Source organism: Watersipora subatra, chromosome 10 (genome assembly GCF_963576615.1).
Source record: "Watersipora subatra chromosome 10, tzWatSuba1.1, whole genome shotgun sequence".
NCBI lineage: Eukaryota > Metazoa > Bryozoa > Gymnolaemata > Cheilostomatida > Watersiporidae > Watersipora > Watersipora subatra.
Genome location: NC_088717.1, coordinates 60,031,051 through 60,054,677, shown reverse-complemented (window position 1 = coordinate 60,054,677; position 23,627 = coordinate 60,031,051). Strand labels below are relative to the sequence as shown.

The window sequence follows — 23,627 nt, the reverse complement described above, 5'->3', positions numbered from 1 at the left end:
TCTAACAATTGTGTAGATATCCGATTGGTCGCTTTTTTTCAATACCTTTAATTAAACTATGAAAGTGTGTGCGTTAAAAAAGTGTGCATTCTAGTGACCCACCACACTTGAAAAACATTTCTTTTAAAACATTTATGTCAAATACCTGCACTTTTAAGCAATTTCAACGATGTAAATGTGCATAACAATATAATCTTAATTTATAAACAACTTTTCATACATACATTTGCCAGCTAGTTCAGCTATAGTGAAACTAACAGTACTTGGTTACTAAAAAAAGGATATTTTTACCTTTTTTGTATTGTATAAGTGTATAACAATATAAAACGTTTTCAGTTCAACAACTCTGGCAAAGAGAAATTAATCGATGAATTTTGTGATAGTTGTAGGTAACCTTGGTGACCATGTATGTTGTTATGCACACGCTGTTTAGCACGCAATGACTGGGGAATCTAGCATTTCCAAGCGATCGTATTAGCTAGTAACATTTTAACACGTTTTAATGCAACTCCTAGACAGTTTATTAGTTGACATGCTTTAAGCAATTAAGTACATGAGTATGTTGTACACATTACGTGTATATATATATATACGTATATACATGTACTTGTATATTGTACTTGCGCGCATAAAAATAGTAACAAACACAACAGATACATACTGTCATGTCATTAGTCATGCTACAGTAGCTAAGATGTTATGACTTACTGACACAAGCAAAGGTCAAAGTACAAAGGTCACATTATCGCTACTAAACTGATAAAACAGATTTTGTTGACTATCAATAGAGGGGTGGCTAGTTGAGCCTTCAGTGTCAGTGATTACAGTTCTTCCTTCTCATTAGCACTTTAGTACTATCTATAGAAGAGCACCGGCTTCCACGAGTTTTACTGTTCAAGTAGATGTTCCTAACGGAGTGAGACCAATGAGAGGAGTTGTGAATCAATTTTACTGAATCTAAGGTTGGTGTTAGCTTGTCTCCAATATGTGCAGTTCAAGTCTCTCCATACTGTGTGACAGCAAAAGTATCGATGTCAGATGTATCGGTGTGCAGGTCTATGATGTATGCAATCTATTCTCTTTCACACAAAAGGCTTTGAGACCAATCGGCTCAAAGCAATCCATTGCTTGTAATTCATAGACATAAAAAGTACATGTCATAGTATAGTATCAAGCATCTAGTGCTAACTTACATCTATGTACTTGACAGTTCTTACAAATTGATGCACCCTCAAAGTCTGCCAAGATGCCAGAAAAATTATTCTGCTTTCGAAACAGGATTCGACTGTTCTTCACTCTGATATGTAGCACAGCTTTAGTTCTCTTTACATTAAATATTACGACGCAGGTGTCGGACTACCCCCCATCACACGCAGATCCTGCTTCAGGCTTTAAGCAGAGACATCTGATAGATAAATGGCGCAAGGTTAGTAAGAGTTGACTAGAAAATCTTTTCTCTGTTTTGTAAGCTTTTTATTGTTAGGTAGGAAGTATTTTCAGTTTGGATGTTATCATCTATGATATTGAAAACCCAAAACCTTCTGTAAATGTTGTCATTTTCTGCACGTCTCCAGTATGCTGGCACTTCTTACAGGAAAGACTGCTCAAGCAAAATCAACCTCTGATAGCCCCAGTTCCTTGCAAGGGAGGCAAATGTGACAAGTTTATGGGTAACTATTATAGTGAGAGATTAAATTGCTGTCTGTTTCATTGCTGGTAGCAAGTCTAAAGATAAACAAATGCTTATGAAAGATGCGGCTCGTTAAGTAGAGCTGCCACTTTTACCAACTGTTTCAGGAGTTCTCGGGCTAGATGGTTCAGACGCTGATGAGCAAAGCCACCAACAATGTGACCATCCAATATATTCACTGAAGAATGATACGATTGCAAAAGCATTCACCCGCCTTCCACCTCTTAGGTGCAACAAAAAATCTCAATGTGGTTACAGGTAAGAGACGGAGGCCTAGTAGTCAAGCATTACTGAACCTTCAAACATATGAGCTGACCTTAGACTAAACTCTGTTCGAGCCCATAGATGTGTAAAGCAGTAACAAAGGTGCTAGTAGCTATGCTCTATTGAATTTCCTTAGTTTTGCTAGCAGTTATCTATGTTGAAGCAGCTAGATACACGTGCTAGTTTAAACTCACCCGATCACATGGTTCTATCGAAGCTCATAGATATGTGAACTGACTTTTATGTTGAGTTGGTTCAAAGCGAAAGTGTTAAAAGTGAACTATGCATCTGTGCATCTTGCAGACACCCTTGAGCACTAGTAGACCAGTAGTTTGTTTAGTACTTCTAGCAGACTAGTAAACCTGCTAGCATACACTTTAATAAACATAGAGTCCTGCTGATAGCCTGAGAACTTCCTTTTCACTAACACGTTTTGTTTCTCTCCTCCCTTCCTCGTCATTGCATTTCTGATTCCTTCTGCAAAATAGAGACAGACATGCTCAACCGTTGCCATTTTCTTTGTATAAATTGCTGCGAGTTTGTCACCTGAAAGCTTAGCTGAGCGTACAAAGCAGGTTTAAATCATTGATTTAAAAATACTTTAGTTGTTATCAGCGAGTGCACCACTACGACTTCTATTTAGCTTCAGTTCCTAGTCTCTGTCGTTGTAAGGATTGGTTGCAATACTCATTGGACTGATTGTTCAGTGTTTTAGCTTTTACCTTACTTTACTTTTACTTTAACAGTGATGGAGAGATCAGAGTAGCTGATGGCTGGAGTTGTCTTTTACAAAGAATAACACGACCTGCTGGGATGGACAGCGAAGTGGAATACGATTCTCCTCTCCTCATTTCTCATACTTCTTCCTTCCCAGGTGATTTATCTGGAGACTTCTTTAAACTGAGCTGCACTAGTGAGAAGAATCTGATGACAGGACAGACCACATCGGTGAGCAGACAACTGCCATATTTGTCAACATCATATTGTAATACGGTTATGGTTAAGCTCATGTTAGCATAGACTGAAACCATGTTCAGTGAATAGCGCCAAATATTATTGATTGGAAAAGTAAAAAATATTAACATTTTTTTGGGTAAAATATGTAAAATTTGCTATTTTCCAGTCATTAAAATTTTTTTAAAAGACCAAAAAACTTTAATATTTGTTGTAAAAACACAAAAGCAAAGCATACGAATGCATTGCACACGTTTATAATAGATAATGTGACACGATTGGAAATCTATCTGCTAAAGTTTGATAACACCAGATGTTATACAGGAAACTTTATAACTTGAAGTATGAAGGAATTAAACTAACACATCGGAATTACATTTGGAATCAGAAAAACTTCTTAAAAACAATATAAAGTCGGTAGTTTGTCTGCCCAGAGATTATATTAAGTGTAAACTTTCATGAAAGTCTAACATGTACAAGATTTTGAATACATTTTTATAATCTCATTGTATGACAATGAAATGCATTTTGAGACTATTTATATAAGCGTATAATAGCACCCTTCCAGCAAGTACATACCTATGTTATCCTTGAATACCCTTTATATAAGCGTATAATAGCACCCTTCCAGCAAGTACATACCTATGTTGTCCTTGAATACCCTTTATATAAGCGTATAATAGCACCCTTCCAGCAAGCACATACCTAGGTATGTTATCCTTGAAAACCCTTTATATAAGCGTATAATAACACCCTTCCAGCAAGTACATACCTATGTTATCCTTGAATACCCTTTATATAAGCGTATAATAGCACCCTTCCAGCAAGTACATACCTATGTTATCCTTGAATACCCTTTATATAAGCGTATAATAGCACCCTTCCAGCAAGTACATACCTATGTTATCCTTGAATACCCTTTATATAAGCGCATAATAGCACCCTTCCAGCAAGTACATACCTATGTTATCCTTGAATACCCTTTATATAAGCGTATAATAGCACCCTTCCAGCGAGTACATACCTATGTTATCCTTGAATACCCTTTAGAAAGTAGAAAGATTTCAACAGCTGGTGACTAAGGGAATGGTCGAGGAAGAACATTTCATTCCAAGGATATCTGAATATCCTGAAGGAAAGCCAACTTTGTGTGCTACAAATAAATGTCTTCCATACAATGTCTTCATTTTGGGTAAGAATTGTGGTTTTTTGTTCTAATCTACAGCAGTTTCGTGATGTCGGCGATTAACTTCGTTTTTGAACTTTTAAGAGCTTGTAATCACATTTCCACATATTTTGCACCTACAGCACAGCAGAGTGAAACATGGTGAATCTTTTGATACCAAATAGCTGTAATGGGAATTTTATTGCAAACCAACCTTTACGGAGGGTTTGAAGGAGAAGTAAGTAAAAAATGTCAAATCCTCCCTAAACTCATCAGCTAGGCAATTAGCAGTGTATCCGTTTAGACAAACTTTCACTAAAATAAAATGGCAGACACGCATTTCTTTTTAAAAATGGTAGGGACAACTTCTAACCTCATTTTAGTGTGTAAGTTTTTACATTGTATGTTCTACTCGTTTAAAAAACAATATACAGTTTCCATATGACACGTCAGTAATCATTGCATTCTGACCTCAATATAAACACGATCTGAACTAACATTGTCAATTACACATCAATTATCATGTTTATTACAAAGTCCTTGTCCTTCAAATTGTGCAAGTACATCGCAAGTGCCTTACCTCTTTACAAAATACCTGTTTTTCACTGCACTTATCTATGAAATACCTGCTCTTACTCTTTACAAAATACCTACTCATACAGTACCTGTCTTTCGCAAAGTACCTACTCATATAGTACCTGTCTTTCGCAAAGTACCTACTCATATAGTACCTGTCTTTCGCAAAGTACCTACTCATATAGTACCTGTCTTTCGCAAAGTACCTACTCCTACAGTACCTGTCTTTCGCAAAGTACCTACTCATACAGTACCTGTCTTTCGCAAAGTACCTACTCATACAGTACCTGTCTTTCGCAAAGTACCTACTCATACAGTACCTGTCTTTCGCAAAGCACTTACTCATACTGTCCCTGTCATTCGCAAAGCACCTACTCATACAGTACCTGTCATTCGCAAAGCGCCTGTCTCTCACAATGTACATGCTTTTCACAAAATACCTACCTTTTCAAATTACTTGCAAATCATGATGTATCTACTCCTTAAAAGCTACTCACTCCTTACAACATTCTCACATCCGACTAGCCTTCTGCAGTGATGTAATCATGAAAATTGTCTCATATACTCAATTGTATTTCAGGCATTGGCAGCCTCTCTCACCTTTCCTTCCAACGCCTACTGCCCAAGACATACAGTTATTTTACAGACACCCTCAAGTCTCTTAATTTTGAGGGATATAATACTGTTGGAGGTCGAAGCAGTGATGCCTTTTTACCTCTTCTTACAGGTGTGAATATACTATCAGTCTGTGTTGATAGAGGACTTTCTCTTTGAGTAAACCATATTGATAGATGGCTATCTCTTTGAGTAAACCGGATTGATAGATGACTGTCTTTTTGAGTAAACCATATTGATAGATGGCTATCTCTTTGAGTAAACCGGATTGACAGATGACTGTCTTTTTGAGTGAACCATATTGATATATGACTGCTTCTTTAGTGTCTGGAGGTGAGCCACAGACCCTGTGCAGATGTAGTCAAGTTTTAAAGAAATGGTTAAGTTGTACAGTGGAGCTAATTTACTCCTCAGTAAGGTTATGCTAGTACATGGCACATTTTAATTTGAAGGATTGGATGAAAGCAAACAGCAAGAAGCAAGGCTACATAAAGCACAAAGTCATTACATGGACAGGTATGTTCTCTTTACCCACCCAATTCCTAAATAAAAGGAAAAAGTACAAAAGAGTAATGAACCTGACATTGTTATCATTATATGCATCCACAGCTATTTGACGCTTCTTTTCAGGTGTTTAGTTATTACATTCACAGCCATATGACCCCCCTTGTCAGGTGTTTAGGTATTACATTCGCAGCCATATAACACTTGGTGTCAGGTGTTTTGGTATTACATGCAGTCATATGACACCTGGTGTCAGGTGTTTACATATTATATGCGCATCCATGTGACACCCAGTGTCCGGTGTTTCGATATCGCCTGCACAGCCATATGACATCAAGTGTCAGTTGTTTAGATATTACACGCACAGCCATATGACATCAAGTGTCAGGTGTTTAGATCTATCTATCAGATGCTTGCCAACTGCAACCCGAGATTCTTGAGAATATTTTAATTAAACAGAAATTCTAAATGTTAAACAAATATTTGAAATAAAAGGTAAATAATGTATAAAAAATGTTTTTGACTTAACAAACTAAATCAAAGAAAATTTATAAATTTTATTACTAAATTGTTAGTCACAACAAAGACGTAATCCCGAGAGAAGATAAAAGTTATCCAGTTGTAACTACAGTTTTCCTGTAAATTGGTTAAACTGTGAAAAGTGTTCTACAATCTTTCAAACATGTTTTGTTCTACATATATATTATATAGTTAACCTTGATCAGCTGATCTTGTAGAAATGCTAACAACAGCAAGTTTATAAAAACATACAGTTATCTTCTAATTATATTATGGAAAAAAATGAAATGAGATTAACAAATTAATAATTCTTATGGTTAAAAATGATTTTTTGTGTATCTTGAGAGGATGTGTGGTGACATAACAGCAAGTAATAGCAGATGTTGTGTGTTTTTAGTCAATACTGTGTAGTTATCTTCATATAAATAATAACATAGCATAAGAACTATGGCTGATTAGAACTCTGCATTGTTGAGTTTTGTTGCACAGGCTTGATCTTCTGTGGAATGCGTATGATCGACAAGGGTACATGACTCTTTACGCTGAAGACCATCTGAAGACAAATACTTTTAATACAAGATTCAATGGCTTTGAAAATTCACCAACATCCCACTACATGAGACCTTTCTGGTTGGCTGCTGAAACTAAGAATGATTCAACCGGATTATGTTTAGGTTAGAAACATTCAAAATTTACACCATATATATTATGGTATCGATAGCTGTATATCGGTAGACTAGTATAGTGACAGCGGACTAAAATGGTATCCTTGTTTCCTGTTTGCAGGTAACAAGGCAAGGCACCAGTATGTGCTGGATTACTTGCTAGAGTTCCAAAAAGCTTATAAAGTGGACAGGAAGTTCTCATTTGGTCTACTGAAAGGTCTAACGCATAGCGATGTCAACCTTGCTCAGCATCTCGACACAGACCTGCTAAACTTCCTGAGAAAAATGACACCTTACCTCAGTGACTCAATCATCTTACTCATGAGTGATTACGGTGCTCTACCTAAAGGGGTGAGTCTTCTAGTACAGCCTGCACTAGTACTGATCACTAAGGAGGGTAGTTTCTTCTGGACCTGTAAAGGCTGTGTAACCATTGGCATTTGTAATCTTCTGTAGGGCTGCTCATATTTTTTATTGTACAATGTATGCTGCCAGAGAAGCCATATACATCATAAATAATAAGATTCGTTTGAAGTTTGATTAGAGGCAAATAAGCTTGTACCAGAAGATCATCTTCTATCTCCTCACTCTTTTACCATTATCATATAAAAAAAAAGACTTTTTGCTTCTGGAAACTTGCTGATAAATCACCCAAATTTCTTGAAAACTAGCATTTTATCAAGTAAGGCTTTAACTATTTAGATTTAAAGAAAGGGTAGTTATGTGGCCTTGTATATTAGTGAGACAATTCCCAAAATGGCCTGTTCCCTCTTTTACATTAACTTGAGTTTGGCCTCGTACAGTGATTTTGCATCAACTTGTTTGCTGATTGGCTTCCAGCTCTCGATCATTTCTCTTGATTGGTTGATAACATAATAAACTTCATGAAGTACACGTGGAGCTCTCTCATTAGAGAACTACTACCCAGGTCCAAATGTAGCTAATCTAGCAAGTTTACTCTTTTATGCAAGTCTAGCCTTCTGACACAACATGAGTCCATGCTGTTCAATTTCTCCGTTACAATATTGCTCCCCTCTCTGCGTTATAAGACAAACGTTAAGGCTTACAATTTCCTAAACTTATATCATTTAGAGAGTTGTTTCCTACTACCATAGAAAAACTGTTATGTTAGTTGTTCTTTAGTTTAAACCCCAAGAAGTATAAACGGTTCAAATTGTTGATAGCCTGCCATCCAAAGTACTCCAAAGATTCTAAAAAATCTACAGCAAACTAATAGGGCTGAATAATGCATAGTGTGTTAACAGCTAGACTCGGCTTTCGGTTAGGGTGTTTCAGCTGGCCATCCATATCATTATAAAAAGTTCAGTCCAGTTCAATCAACTGGACAGTCAACTCTCTCAGCAATTAGTATCCCTAAGAACTAAGGCTAATGTGATCGCTGCTACTGACTAGATAGACCCTACAACTGACAAACCTTATCGATTGACAAGGGTTACCAGATGTCATCTGACGATAAGGCGGTCTTCTAATTGTCTTACCGTACTTGAACAATCACTCCATGCTAGTTACTAGTTAGTAGTAAATCAATTTATTTAGTTGCTAAGGACTTGTATCTAGTTATAAAGTGGGTTTACCTGCTGTATTCTGCGTCAGACTAGCTTGACCTTTGACCCTTGAAGAGTTTTGGTATTCAGCTGGAAAAGCGTAGGGTTTGAGCCAGCAACTCAGTTTCTCTGTCATTAACAACAAAGCTAAAATCTCCCCACACTGATATACAATCTTATAGTAAACATCAGTAGCTCGTACACTGGTTTGTAATCTGACTTTTGGCTGATTACAAACTAGAATACCTTTAACTCTAATGCTTCCCTCGTCTCTCTGTTTTCACTCTTAATGTTGCTGCTAAACACACTTTATTGATACATAAATGATCAGATATGTGGATGAGTCATCTTAGATGTAATCATACATAAGTATATTCTAGAACTATTTGTATCACATAAAAGTAATAAGACTAGAAACACAAAGGTTTGGAGTCAGCCGACTATTATTGTGTCGGTGAGGTAGTCTCTCAGCTTTACAGCTTTAAGTTAAACATTGGACACACACAACACGCACAGGTTCAGTTGTCCTAGTAGCAACTCTCTCAGTCCTCAACACTGCACAACTTTCTAGAAAACAGTTTTATCTTCATCGGTGTAACTAGAGGAGAATGTAGTTAGACAGCATGAGCAGAGCAATGGCTGACGTCAAATGCCGGAAAGACATAAATAGAGGAGAGGCAGCATTGCAGAGATTGCCGGCGCACATGCATCTTGTTTGGGTTCCACCTCCACCTGGAGAATTTCAAAAGAATAAATTGTCTGTTATCTTCAACCAGTCTCATATGAAACATATGAAACTGCACGTAACTTATGATCATGCCCCAACTGTTTTTCAACATACTTTTCACCCTTTCACTATATGCACACTACATATAGACCTCATTTAAGCAGACCTTATATGCTTATTAATGCGTATGCACCATAGACATTACACAAATACTCCACAAATACACACGCGCACGCACACACTCGCTCATGCACACACATGCACACACTCATGCATGCACGCACACACTACAGCACTAGTAACTGCAAAGTGTGGTTGCAGAGTCAGAGCAAGTGCGTACATATACAAGTATATGCAGCATAGATTCAATGGTGTTGTTGATATATGGCAGCAAGTGCTTAAATGTGTTCAAACTACATGTATGTTGAGTAATTATAATGCTGCTAGTTCACCATTTGTTTTCTTCCTAAAAAAAATTTAACAGGTTGAGTAGATAGATACGAACCCATCGTCTCTGCGGTACACTGCTTATCAACTTTGGTAAAATGATCAAAGTAGTTCCTTTCTCCGCAGATCTTGGACACGTACTCTTTTACTAAAGCAAATAAAACACAGTACTATGTAACTAGTTATTTCATCTAGTTCTGCCTCAATTACTTTCAATCACCTGTACGTAATTGCCACTATTAATTTTAGGGAGGTCTATAAAACATATACTGTAGTAATATGTGTGACATAATATTAAGTGACGAATTTATAGAAAACTCGGCGTGTTTCTAAAGACGAACTTTAGTAGCATCTCATCTTTTCTTCTTTAAACTCGAGTTGATGAACAAGACCTGACATTTCCTTTTAGCATATTGTTTTTAATACAACAATTAATATATTATATATACTAGAAATTCCACTGTCATACAGCCCACGACCAAAGTGATATTGGAAAAAAGAAAGGGTACCGATGGTTGAGAAATGCAATATTAGCAGTCAAATGGCACTGCAGTGCAGTAGGATAACTGCAATGGTAGCTGTAATGTACTGGGTGTGAGTGTTATTATATACAACAAATAGCAATAATGAAAGGAAAAGATTATATGTTTATATCTCTCCCCCTGCAATAGGAGAAATGCAATATTGGCCAATATTAGAAGTAAAATGCACTGATATTATTAGAATAACCAATATTATTAATATAGTAATAATATAAAACCAATGCACTATTTTGTTTACATTTCAAAATGTCATAGCTAACAATATCAAGAAGTATCAAGAAGAGTATCCAAACTTATAATTAAATATCGCAATCTCATAAAAACGTTAGAAACAAATATCATCGTCATTTCCTTTACTTACGCTGCGTTGGACATCAGTTAGAATACCAAAGTACTCAAATGTCAGATACTTTGAAATCGGCAAAAATGAAACGATTTCAGTACTCCTACGTTAATTACAGAAACCTTCGGCAATTTGACAATGCAATAGGCTGGTGAAATGTGCACGTTTTTTTGTGTGAAATGCGCACGACTTAATCGTTCTATTCCCTATCGCTCGGCGTTTCAATTTTGGGTCTTAACTTTGATAAAAGTAAGGCTTAGCAAGTTTTAATAACGATTTTCGTCCAAATAAATCTGTCTATTTGTGTATAATCCGATCAGATGGGTAAGTTTTAAGATAATGCCGACGGTTTACAAAGACTTGGTAATATATTTAAATAGGTTTGTATGTGTTTTGTATCGTTATTATTCTTTAACGACTCTACAAAACGATGGTTAAATTTGTTGATGAAATTTTGATACAAGGGATCGTCTCATTGTTGATGAATAATTTTTGGGATTTGGGTGCGCATGTGTATTTATCATAAATCTCCCAACCAATCGCTTTGCTCTTGTTTGGTCATGGGATAATATATTAACTGCAACAATAGAGCAGGCTGTTCACTCTACAACCAGCCAATGACCAATTACACAAAGCAAGCTGTAAAGAGCTAATTGTTATAACTTCTCCAAGTGCTAAATACTGAACTTGGTGGCTGTTGTTATGCCAACCAGAATACAAACTCGGGATTTTAAAGAGATGTTTAAGAGTTCACCACAGTGCAGTCAATGCAACAATACTCACCGTGAATGTACATGTATTAGAATAGACTATAACTGACAATACTCACCATGAATGTACATGTATTAGAATAGACTATAACTGACAATACTCACCGTGAATGTACGTGTATTAGAATAGACTATAACTGACAATACTCACCGTGATTGTACGTGTATTAGAATAGACTATAACTGACAATACTCACCGTGATTGTACGTGTATTAGAATAGACTATAACTGACAATACTCACCATGATTGTACGTGTATTAGAATAGACTATAACTGACAATACTCACCGTGACTGTAGGTGTATTAGAATAGCCTATAACTAACAATACTCACCATGACTGTAGGTGTATTAGAATAGCCTATAACTGACAATACTCACCATGACTGTAGGTGTATTAGAATAGACTATAACTGACAATACTCACCATGATTGTACGTGTATTAGAATAGACTATAACTGACAATACTCACTGTGAATGTACGTGTATTAGAATAAACTATAACTGACAATACTCACCGTGAATGTACGTGTATTAGAATAGACTATAACTGACAATACTCATCGTGAATGTACGTGTATTAGAATAGACTATAACTGACAATACTCACCGTGATTGTACGTGTATTAGAATAAACTATAACTGACAATACTCACCATGATTGTATGTGTATTAGAATAGACTATAACTGACAATACTTACCGTGATTGTATGTGTATTAGAATAGACTATAACGGACAATACTCACCGTGATTGTACGTGTATTAGAATAGCTGACTATAACTGACAATGCTTGCTGAGGAAAACAGCTGAATATATGGCCAACCGAATCTAATAGTGTTCACACCGTAACCACACCGTAACCACACCGTAACAGTGCATCTGTATCTAAATGTGATATATACCAACAAGCTTGAGTAGACTGTGTGTGCATGTCAGCCAATAATCATATTATTTGAGTATATGTAATATACACCGAATTAGAAGAGCCTGCACAATAACACATCTCCACACAATCGCGGCTAATGCCAAAAGGAGATGGAATGCAAAACCATTCTCTGATACAAAAATTGGATGGTTGTTATACTAACTTATAAAGGATAAAATATGCATTGAGTTAACTTCAGCTGCAATATTCTCATTGCAAAGAATAAGCATGCATTTTTAGTGATCAGGAGTGATCAGCTGACTGCTGTTTGAGCACTTACGTGTCATACACAGCCATCTAAACTGCTTTTAAGAAGGAAAGTACAAGGGCTTTAAACAAATGGTAATGAAGTTGAAATGAAAGGACAACTCCATAAAGTAACAGGTGTACAACCCATGCAGGACTGTCATATCGAGTGCTAATACTTCTGCAACTGTAGCCTAGTCATAAACAGGTCTTCGGATTAGTGGTTGTGAACAGCTTAATAAACTATAGATCTATCTCGGGTATAAACATAATATGTCTATAGTTGCATATTATGCAGCTATAGATGTACTATAGGTATAAACGTATGCAGCTATAGATGTGCTATAAGTATAAACATATGCAGCTATAGATGTACCAAAGGTTTAAACATATGCAACTATAGATGTACTATAGGTATAAACATATGCAGCTATAGATGTACTATAGGTGTAAACATATGCAGCTATAGATGTACCAAAGGTTTAAACATATGCAACTATAGATGTACTATAGATATAAACATATGCAGCTATAGATGTACTATAGGTATAAACATATGCAGCTATAGATGTACTATAGGTATAAACATATGCAGCTATAGATGTACCAAAGGTTTAAACATATGCAACTATAAATGTACTATAGGTATAAACATATGCAGCTATAGATGTACTATAGGTGTAAACATATGCAGCTATAGATGTACCAAAGGTTTAAACATATGCAACTATAGATGTACTATAGATATAAACATATGCAGCTATAGATGTACCAAAGGTTTAAACATATGCAACTATAGATGTACTATAGGTATAAACATATGCAGCTATAGATGTACTATAGGTATAAACATATGCAGCTATAGATGTACTATAGGTATAAACATATGCAGCTATAGATGTACCAAAGGTTTAAACATATGCAACTATAGATGTACTATAGGTATAAACATATGCAGCTATAGATGTACTATAGGTATAAACATATGCAGCTATAGATGTACTATAGGTATAAACATATGCAGCTATAGATGTACCAAAGGTTTAAACATATGCAATTATAGATGTACTATAGGTATAAACATATGCAGCTATAGATGTACCACAGTTAGAAATACAAACACTTCTAGGTAAATAATAAGTATAAGTGAACACATGTATAAATACTAACTAATGTAGGTGTTTCTGGTATATATTCATGCTAACGCAGGTGTAACACCAGCTCATATACACACTCCTGTACATGTACCACAGATGAATATACAAACTATTGTAGGTGTATCATAAGTATAAATACACACTACTACATATACACTACAGTTATAAATACACATCACTTCAGGTACACTACAGGTATTAATGTGCACACTACATGGATAAATACACATTACTGCAGGTACACTACAGGTATAAATGTGCACACTGCAGGTATAAATACACATTGCTGCAGGTACACTACACTTATAAATACACATCGTTGCAGGTACACTACAGGTATAAATACGCACTACTACAGGTGCACTACAGGTCAAAATACACATTATTTCTGGTATATTGCAGGTATAAATATACACTGCTGCAAGTGCACTACAGATATAAATACACACTACTGAATGTGCACTACATTTATAAATATACACAGCTGCAGGTGTACTACATGTATAAATATACACAGCTGCAGGTGTACTACATGTATAAATATACACAGCTGCAGGTGTACTACAAGTATAAATATACACAGCTGCAGGTGTACTACATGTATAAATATACACAGCTGCAGGTGTACTACATGTATAAATATACACAGCTGCAGGTGTACTACAAGTATAAATATACACAGCTGCAGGTGTACTACATGTATAAATATACACAGCTGCAGATGTACTACAAGTTTAAATATACACAGCTGCAGGTGTACTACAAGTATAAATATACACAGCTGCAGGTGTACTACAAGTATAAATATACACAGCTGCAGGTGTACTACATGTATAAATATACACAGCTGCAGGTGTACTACATGTATAAATATACACAGCTGCAGGTGTACTACATGTATAAATATACACAGCTGCAGGTGTACTACATGTATAAATATACACAGCTGCAGGTGTACTACATTTATAACTGCACAAAGTTTTCTACCAAAAACAATGAGCATCTCACCTGAACGTTGCCAAGGTTGCTCTTCTTCACACTCTATATCAAAGTACAGACACAGAGTATTTAAGGAGATGGTGTTATGTAACCACAATTGTTCTGCGCTATACGCCATATTTCTTTAATTTGCATAACCATCTGTTTATGTTTTTAAGAGCTGTCATAAAAATTTAAAAAGCATTAATCTATACATAGATGTATACGTAGATGTATACATAGATGTATACATAGATGTATACATAGATGTATACATAGATGTATACATAGATGTATACATAGATGTATACATAGATGTATACATAGATGTATACCCAGATATATACATAGATGTATACATAGATGTATACATAGATGTATACGTAGATGTATACGTAGGTGTATACGTAGATGTATACGTAGATGTATACGTAGATGTATACGTAGATGTATACGTAGATGTATACATAAATGTATACATAAATGTATACCCAGATATATACATAGATATATACATAGATGTATACATAGATGTATACGTAGATGTATACGTAAATGTATACGTAAATGTATACGTAGATCTATACGTAGATCTATACGTAAATGTATACGTAGGTCTATACGTAAATGTATACGTAAATGTATACGTAAATGTATACGTAAATGTATACGTAAATGTATACGTAAATGTATACGTAAATGTATACGTAAATGTATACATAAATGTATACATAAATGTATACATAAATGTATACATAGATGTATACATAGATGTATACCCAGATGTATACCCAGATGTATACCCAGATGTATACCCAGATGTATACCCAGATGTATACGTAGATGTATACGTAGATGTATACGTAGATGTATACGTAGATGTATACGTAGATGTATACGTAGATGTATACGTAGATGTATACGTAGATGTATACGTAGATGTATACGTAGATGTATACGTAGATGTATACGTAGATGTATACGTAGATGTATACGTAGATGTATACGTAGATGTATACGTAGATGTATACGTAGATGTATACGTAGATGTATACGTAGATGTATACGTAGATGTATACGTAGATGTATACGTAGATGTATACGTAGATGTATACGTAGATGTATACGTAGATGTATACGTAGATGTATACGTAGATGTATACGTAGATGTATACGTAGATGTATACGTAGATGTATACGTAGATGTATACGTATATGTATACGTAGATGTATACGTAGATGTATACGTAGATGTATACGTAGATGTATACGTAGATGTATACGTAGATGTATACGTAGATGTATACCCAGATATATACATAGATGTATACATAGATGTATACATAGATGTATACGTAGATGTATACGTAGATATATACGTCGATGTATACATAGATGTATAAACGTAGAACAAATGCAGGGTCTTGACAACTATTTACCTCGTCGAACTTGTTTGGTTGTCCCTACTTATGGAGTGAAGTTTGTCAAGCCAACCCAGCATAATGAGCCTATCTGCTCTTAACACTGGTACATCTGTTTAGGGTGTCAGTCTTCAGTACTTATACCTAACCATTACCATCCTCCACAATTACATACTCACTTGATGTCTCTTTCTCTGCCGGCGTATTCTTTGGTCCATCGTGTGGCACCTCGAAGATAGTCACTATCTTTATGCAGACATCTTGGTGATCCCGGCAAAGGCTTCCATTAGTGCTTACCTCTTCACATGCATTTTCATCGTCAAAGGTGGAGCACTGGTAGCAGCTGAGACTCAGTACTACATGAAAATATTATAACAACTTCCTTCATTTGCAGTTTTAGTGACACACTGAATGGAGCCGCAACACAACCTTCACCCACTGTGGAAAAGGAGTCATAAGATATTAAATGTTAAGGACCCGCTTTAATGAATATTTTAGGTTTTATTTATCATAATACACAATTAATAGTCACTATCTTTATGCAGACATCTTGGTGATCCCGGCAAAGGCTTCCATTAGTGCTTACCTCTTCACATGCATTTTCATCGTCAAAGGTGGAGCACTGGTAGCAGCTGAGACTCAGTACTACATGAAAATATTATAACAACTTCCTTCATTTGCAGTTTTAGTGACACACTGAATGGAGCCGCAACACAACCTTCACCCACTGTGGAAAAGGAGTCATAAGATATTAAATGTTAAGGACCCGCTTTAATGAATATTTTAGGTTTTATTTATCATAATACACAATTAATTTTGTGTTAAATTCTTTTGGAGTAATTGTTGCATTCGCTCAGATACTTGTATTTATTAGTATGCTGAACTGAGTGCACACTAAAATGATAAAAGGATATCTCTCTCATATAATCAAAGGCTTGATAGCAATTTGGATTTAATAGTAAAAAAACATCGGTTTCATAAAAATGTTAAAAAAAGCTCTATAGCAAAATATAGCAAATTTACCATTAAAATACATAGTTGTTTGTGTTGAACATTTGATGTCTTAACAGTAACATTCTTAAATTGTATTTTCTAGTTATCAAAAAGGAAAGTGTGACTTGACATTCCTCGCCTGTCCTCACCCTTTCTCACTCCGCCCTTCCTCTCCTCTTTCACTCTCATCACCATTTCTCTGCGTCTCTCGTTCTTCTACACTCACAACCAAGAATGGTGACTAATGAAAGGATATAGATGACACTTGCACATGTATGTGTCTGATACATCCTTTATGAACAAAGTTTTTAGAATCTTGAAGTTGTCTCCTCTGTGCCCTCTCACAATTCGATAAAACTGACAAACCTACTGAAACAAAAACTGTGATTGCCTCAGCTCAGTTCAAAATAGTTTTAGAAATATTTTTTCTATGAATGAGTTAAGAAATGTATTTGTAGCTAATTCGTAGCTCTCTAGTGAAAAAGTTACACCGAGCTATTCAGAAAGTTTGCTCTAGTTTTAATAAAGACAAGGTCAGAGTTAGTGAGCCGCTGTACGTACCTTGTTGAGCCGTGAAGAACCCTACCAGCAAGATTGCTAGAGTTAGTCTTCTCATAGGCATTTTGTCTCTCCACGTTGATAATTACCAGCCTTCTGATTTGCACCGGCAAGAAACACACAAAGGGCGGAGCTTCTTAGAATCATTATAACCAGATGCTCTATGTAATTGCAGCATGTAGGAGGAGCTTAAGGGCTATCAGCTCAGGGCTAAGCAACCAGCTATGGATCAATATTAAACAATTCAATTTTACCTTATGCTCTATAGACCGGTTAAGGCTAATGCTGCTTACGTTCTCCGCCGCTGTCCATATTGCTAGACTGAGATTTCTAGACTGAGATTGTTAATTGGTCTCTTGTAGACGTGGAAAAGTCAGCAGGCAAAGGCGGAGTCAAGAATGCCATTCTTGTCCGTCTACCTCCCAACTAATTTCATAAACAATTACACCTCCCTTGCTCGTACAATGCTCTCTAATGAGGACAAACTCATCACTCCATATGATGTTCATCACACTCTCAAAGACATCATTGATATGTGAGTTTGGATGAGACAAGTTTTGTTAATTCAATATTGATGATTACTCTAATGACAGTTGTATGTCATTGCTGATTATGTGAAGATTGACTTTGGTACAGTGTTTTGTTGAAGATTATTTAAGGGCTAGTCATCTGACCCCCTTCCAACTCATCATGTTTTTGGATAACTGACTGTAGCATAAATACTATTCTACTATTTTGCGTTTCACTGAAAAGGGTATGCAACTCTCCAGCTGGTTTAAATCAAGGATAGACTAGATGACTGCAAACCTACAAAAGCACCCACCGAGATAAATAATTGATATTTTAACAGTTAGACAAACCTTAGCAAGTTTTTCATGCTAGGTTATAACATAACAGCATGTTAAATGCCACAACTTGCAGCTTTCCAGGAGTGCAGTGTCAAACACCTTTCTGGCACAAATAACATGCTGCTAGGCACTAGCTATAAAACCTTTCACAAAAACTTTTCTTGGCTTAGCAAAATATTGCTTGACAAGTTCACATATTACTGATTCATAGTACAAAAATTATGTCAGATAGGGTGATGCCCAAGATATTTTTGAAGTTGTTTTTCCTTAACTTTAGAAAAGAAAACTCCACACAATGCTTAATTTGTCCTATACACGGCTTTCAATCATCTGTGTTACATTTCAGACCGCGTCTAGAACAGGAAGACCCTCGAGACACTGACAGGTTTGGACAAAGTTTGTTTAAACCGATTTCAGTCAGCAGAACCTGCAAGTCAGCTGGTAAACATTTTGTGCTGTTTTAGGGTAGGGCTTACTTTGAAAACTGGATAGTGAAAATTTCTTTTACTCCTATTTTCTGTTTGGCATAATAATAGAGTTATGCATTCATAGAGCTGATCTGTAGCATAATGCGGTGATGGGACTTGCAGGTGTCGACATCCATTGGTGTGCTTGTCATACTGTACTCAAAGTTCTACCTAACGAGGTCGATGATCAAAAAGTGCAAAGTCTCATATTAAAGGAGCTAAATGACAAGACGTCTGCCCATAGACATAAATGTGCAGCATATAAATCTATAAAGACATTGAGTATCTCCCGTCTTGTTTCTAATGAACAGGTCAGTGGGTCTAAGAAATCCTGGCAGTTCTTTTTTATAAGTGAGTTTGCCGACAGCCAAGGTAGTTACTGATGTACTCAAGGCTGATAAGAAAGAAGGGAACAAAGGCTAGATGCAGTTGAGTTGAGAAATGTTTGCAGACATCGTCAAAATGCATCGTTTACGTAGCCAACACCTTGGCATATGTTGCTGTTGCATCGGGTCTAAGAAGACATGCTGGTTTACGCTGCTAGTAAAGAAAATTGTGCAGCTGTGATTGGCCAAAACAGTTGATTTTTGTGCTGCTTTCGAATGTTGACACCAGGCTTTCACGCAAACAGCTACATGTATTTATATACAGACAAAGATATTCTCACTTGTAACAGATCTAAAAAATGTTCTTGGTATAAATTGGAGTTGCCTAACCTTTTCAGATAATAGGTTATCTATCAAAACTTAAAATTTTTCTCTAGTTAGACTCATTTCATGGACCCAAATTATTTCTATACTTTTGGGATTTTCATTTTTAGCATTTTTTCTTGAGCGTTGTAAATATCTGGATAGACTATCACCACTTTTTATGATGCATCTGAGAGCCTTAATATGTTGGCTATAATTTAATAGCGATAAAATTCTACAACGTTGCCATGGCCTTCACATGGCCTTCACATGGCTCAATCCAAATCTCATCAGTTGATTTACTTGTCAATGTGTTGCATCATTTCATAGCATCGCTGTCAAGCCACAATAAAAATCTTTGCATAGCGAAGCTTTGCAGTTCGTAGATATGTATGTAGAAATGTACGTAGATGCGTATGTAGATATGTACGTAGATATGCATGTAGATATGTATGTAGATATGCATGTAGATATGTATGTAGATATGTACTTGGATATGTACGTAGATATGTACATAGATATGTACGTAGATATGTACGCAGATATGTACGTAGATATGTACATAGATATGTACATAGATATGTACGTAGATATGTACATAGATACGTACGTAGATACATATGTAGATACGTATGTAGATACTTACGTAGATACGTATGTAGATACATATGTAGATATGTATGTAGATGCGTATGTAGATATGTATGTAGATACGTATGTAGATACGTATGTAGATACGTACGTAGATACATATGTAGATACGTATGTAGATACGTACGTAGATACGTATGTAGATACATATGTAGATATGTATGTAGATACGTATGTAGATACGTATGTAGATATGTATGTAGATACGTATGTAGATATGTATGTAGATACGTATGTAGATACGTATGTAGATATGTATGTAGATACGTATGTAGATATGTATGTAGATACGTATGTAGATATGTATGTAGATATGTACGTAGATATGTACGTATATATTTACATAGATATGTACATAGATATGTACGTAGATATGTACATAGATACGTACGTAGATACATATGTAGATACGTATGTAGATACGTATGTAGATACGTATGTAGATACATATGTAGATACGTATGTAGATACGTACGTAGATATGTATGTAGATGCGTATGTAGATATGTATGTAGATACGTATGTAGATACGTATGTAGATATGTATGTAGATACGTATGTAGATATGTATGAAGCCAGCCCTTTAGAGTTAAACATGAACTTACACAAAATTTTAAAAGATTTTATCAAAAAGGTAGACTTTTATTATTTGCTTTTTTTTTATGTTTGAGCTGATCAGATTGCCAAAATGTTTCAAGATTAAAATCAACAAAACTTTATAATAATGTTTATAGTAGCATTTTGGCAGAAGGGCTGACAGAATAGAGACGTGTAATGCTTTAACTTGAATGCATGAGCAGGTATTGATGAGGGAGAGAGGCAGCTGTGTAACTAGTGGCATCATTTTGGCACGCATCTTACTTCTGAGCATTTGCCGTGATCAAATTTTGTCAAATTTAATCTTAAAACATCCTGGCAGGCAGATCTCCTCAAACATCCAAAACATTCGCAACTGATAGAAATATACTGATGATAAAATTTATATTTATATTTATTTAAATTTATACTTCATGATAAAATCTGTTACAATTTGTGTAAGTTCATCTTTAAGCCTGTGCACCCTTGTAGCCTGTGTACCCTTGTAGCCTGTGCACCCTTGTAGCCTGTGCACCCTTGTAGCCTGTGCACCCTTGTAGCCTGTGCACCCTTGTAGCCTGTGCACCCTTGTAGCCTGTGCACCCTTGTAGCCTGTGCACCCTTGTAGCCTGTGCACCCTTGTAGCCTGTGCACCCTTGTAGCCTGTGCACCCTTGTAGCCTGTGCACCCTTGTAGCCTGTGCACCCTTGTAGCCTGTGCACCCTTGTTGCCTGTGCACCCTTGTTGCCTGTGCACCCTTGTAGCCTGTGCACCCTTGTAGCCTGTGCACCCTTGTAGCCTGTGCACCCTTGTAGCCTGTGCACCCTTGTAGCCTGTGCACCCTTGTTGCCTGTGTGCCCTTGTAGCCTGTGCACCCTTGTTGCCTGTGCACCCTTGTAGCCTGTGTACCCTTGTAGCCTGTGCACCCTTGTTGCCTGTGCACCCTTGTAGCCTGTGTACCCTTGTAGCCTGTGCACCCTTGTTGCCTGTGCACCCTTGTAGCCTGTGCACCCTTGTAGCCTGTGCACCCTTGTTGCCTGTGTGCCCTTGTAGCCTGTGTACCCTTGTAGCCTGTGCACCCTTGTTGCCTGTGCACCCTTGTAGCCTGTGCACCCTTGTAGCCTGTGCACCCTTGTAGCCTGTGCACCCTTGTAGCCTGTGCACCCTTGTAGCCTGTGCACCCTTGTAGCCTGTGCACCCTTGTTGCCTGTGTGCCCTTGTAGCCTGTGCACCCTTGTAGCCTGTGCACCCTTGTAGCCTGTGCACCCTTGTAGCCTGTGCACCCTTGTAGCCTGTGCACCCTTGTTGCCTGTGCACCCTTGTTGCCTGTGCACCCTTGTAGCCTGTGCACCCTTGTAGCCTGTGCACCCTTGTAGCCTGTGCACCCTTGTAGCCTGTGCACCCTTGTAGCCTGTGCACCCTTGTAGCCTGTGCACCCTTGTAGCCTGTGCACCCTTGTAGCCTGTGCACCCTTGTAGCCTGTGCACCCTTGTAGCCTGTGCACCCTTGTTGCCTGTGCACCCTTGTTGCCTGTGCACCCTTGTAGCCTGTGCACCCTTGTAGCCTGTGCACCCTTGTAGCCTGTGCACCCTTGTAGCCTGTGCACCCTTGTAGCCTGTGCACCCTTGTTGCCTGTGTGCCCTTGTAGCCTGTGCACCCTTGTTGCCTGTGCACCCTTGTAGCCTGTGTACCCTTGTAGCCTGTGCACCCTTGTTGCCTGTGCACCCTTGTAGCCTGTGTACCCTTGTAGCCTGTGCACCCTTGTTGCCTGTGCACCCTTGTAGCCTGTGCACCCTTGTAGCCTGTGCACCCTTGTTGCCTGTGTGCCCTTGTAGCCTGTGTACCCTTGTAGCCTGTGCACCCTTGTTGCCTGTGCACCCTTGTAGCCTGTGCACCCTTGTAGCCTGTGCACCCTTGTAGCCTGTGCACCCTTGTAGCCTGTGCACCCTTGTAGCCTGTGCACCCTTGTAGCCTGTGCACCCTTGTTGCCTGTGTGCCCTTGTAGCCTGTGCACCCTTGTTGCCTGTGCACCCTTGTAGCCTGTGCACCCTTGTAGTATGTGCACCCTTGTAGCCTGTGCACCCTTGTAGCCTGTGCACCCTTGTAGCCTGTGCACCCTTGTAGCCTGTGCACCCTTGTAGCCTGTGCACCCTTGTTGCCTGTGTGCCCTTGTATTTTACTATTAGAATTTTTGTGAACTCTGCAGCTGTTGAGAGACCAGCGCTAACGCTGGGCTAGTGCGCTGTTAACACTTGTATCTCACTCTGTTACCAGGTGAAAGAGTATGAGCGAGGTCACAACAAGCAGTTCACTTCTTCTACACAGTTAGAGACAGATTACTATTTGCTGACATTCAGTTCATCTGTGACGACAGAGGGCGAGGGGTCTGATGAAACTTACGAAGTTACATTGAAGAGAAAAGAGAGTGTCTTGTCTCGTGTTTATGAACTGGCATCAGAAATCATTCGACTAGATATAGAAGAAGGAAGCTGCGTGCCAGACCCTGATGTCAAACCATATTGTTCATGTAGCAAATAGCAGTATTTTTCTTTGTTCTTTTTTAAAAAATAAACTATTTTTAAATATCGTTACCCAATCTTTTTTCCACAGGTCAGCAACCATGGCAGCAAGTGTTAAAAGTCATATTAACCCACTCTACACTGTACTAACTTGCCTTTGGTAAGGCTAACCGAGGAACAGTCTGATAATTAGAGTAGGTCTCTCAGTTTCTACATATACACAAGAGATTATCCGCCGAGGTGCATTCT

General features: G+C 37.4%; 2 protein-coding genes across 2 annotated transcripts; one reads left to right on the top strand and one right to left on the bottom strand.

Moving 5' to 3' along the window:
• Positions 1-805: 805 nt before the first annotated feature.
• Positions 806-23,446, top strand: LOC137406026 (uncharacterized). The gene is made up of 14 exons (XM_068092538.1): positions 806-962; positions 1,211-1,426; positions 1,595-1,670; positions 1,798-1,948; positions 2,701-2,902; positions 3,959-4,100; positions 5,230-5,376; positions 5,717-5,780; positions 6,777-6,961; positions 7,074-7,303; positions 17,991-18,163; positions 18,823-18,917; positions 19,067-19,254; positions 23,134-23,446. The coding sequence occupies exons 2-14, from the start codon at positions 1,247-1,249 to the stop codon at positions 23,395-23,397; spliced, it is 2,097 nt and encodes a 698-aa protein (XP_067948639.1). The 5' UTR covers positions 806-962; positions 1,211-1,246; the 3' UTR covers positions 23,398-23,446.
• Positions 8,878-16,533, bottom strand: LOC137406156 (uncharacterized). The gene is made up of 5 exons (XM_068092684.1): positions 16,507-16,533; positions 16,257-16,410; positions 14,687-14,719; positions 9,750-9,839; positions 8,878-9,249 (listed from the first exon to the last, which is right to left on the bottom strand). Exons 1-5 carry the CDS (start codon positions 16,531-16,533, stop codon positions 9,116-9,118), a joined length of 438 nt encoding a protein of 145 aa, XP_067948785.1. The 3' UTR covers positions 8,878-9,115.
• Positions 23,447-23,627: the final 181 nt, after the last annotated feature.

Coding starts and splice junctions, on each gene's coding strand:
- LOC137406026 (XM_068092538.1), top strand. CDS start 1,247: ATGCCAGAAAAATTATTCTGCTTTCGAAACAGGATTCGACTGTTCTTC. Junction 1,427..1,594: donor TGATAGATAAATGGCGCAAG/GTTAGTAAGAGT, acceptor CACTTCTTACAG/GAAAGACTGCTCAAGCAAAA. Junction 18,164..18,822: donor CTCAAAGACATCATTGATAT/GTGAGTTTGGAT, acceptor GTTACATTTCAG/ACCGCGTCTAGAACAGGAAG.
- LOC137406156 (XM_068092684.1), bottom strand. CDS start 16,533: ATGACTCCTTTTCCACAGTGGGTGAAG. Junction 14,720..16,256: donor GGCAGAGAAAGAGACATCAA/GTGAGTATGTAA, acceptor ACTTTGATATAG/AGTGTGAAGAAGAGCAACCT. Junction 9,250..9,749: donor GTGTACCGCAGAGACGATGG/GTTCGTATCTAT, acceptor GAAATTCTCCAG/GTGGAGGTGGAACCCAAACA.